The 319-nt window shown below is 76.8% G+C and overlaps 1 protein-coding gene across 1 annotated transcript in view; it reads left to right on the top strand.

The window, feature by feature from the left end:
• Positions 1-7: 7 nt before the first annotated feature.
• Positions 8-319, top strand: part of ARHGAP23 (Rho GTPase activating protein 23) — a gene marked incomplete in the record, with an annotated part of 91,418 nt that continues 91,106 nt past the window's right edge. Inside the window, 1 exon segment of the mRNA XM_014583221.1 lies at positions 8-80. Coding sequence (XP_014438707.1) covers positions 18-80 — 63 coding nt within the window.

Genomic DNA, 319 nt, shown 5'->3' with positions numbered 1-319 from the left:
CCCGCCGCTGCCGCCCGATGAATGGAGTCGCCTTCTGCCTGGTCGGGATCCCGCCCCGCCCGGAGCCCCGGCCCCACCAGGTGAGGGCGCTGGGCCAGGGGAGGGGGCGTGGCGCTGCGACCCGGCCGGGGTCTCTGCGACCCTACTCGGCGGCGCGGCACTGGGCGCACGGCGCTGGCAGCCGGCACCGCTGCTGGGAACTTCGGCTGTTGGCAGGCCGGGGAAGAGGCCGGAGTGAGAGCCCCCCGGAGGGCAGGGGGCAGGAAAGAGGGGGGAAGGCAGAGGGCCGAGATGGGCACGGGGCGGCCAGAGCAGGGGG

Source organism: Tupaia chinensis, unplaced genomic scaffold (assembly GCF_000334495.1).
Source record: "Tupaia chinensis unplaced genomic scaffold, TupChi_1.0 Scaffold144171_1, whole genome shotgun sequence".
NCBI lineage: Eukaryota > Metazoa > Chordata > Mammalia > Scandentia > Tupaiidae > Tupaia > Tupaia belangeri.
Note: the sequence above shows the minus strand (reverse complement) of the source record. Positions and strands in the feature narration are given on the sequence as shown.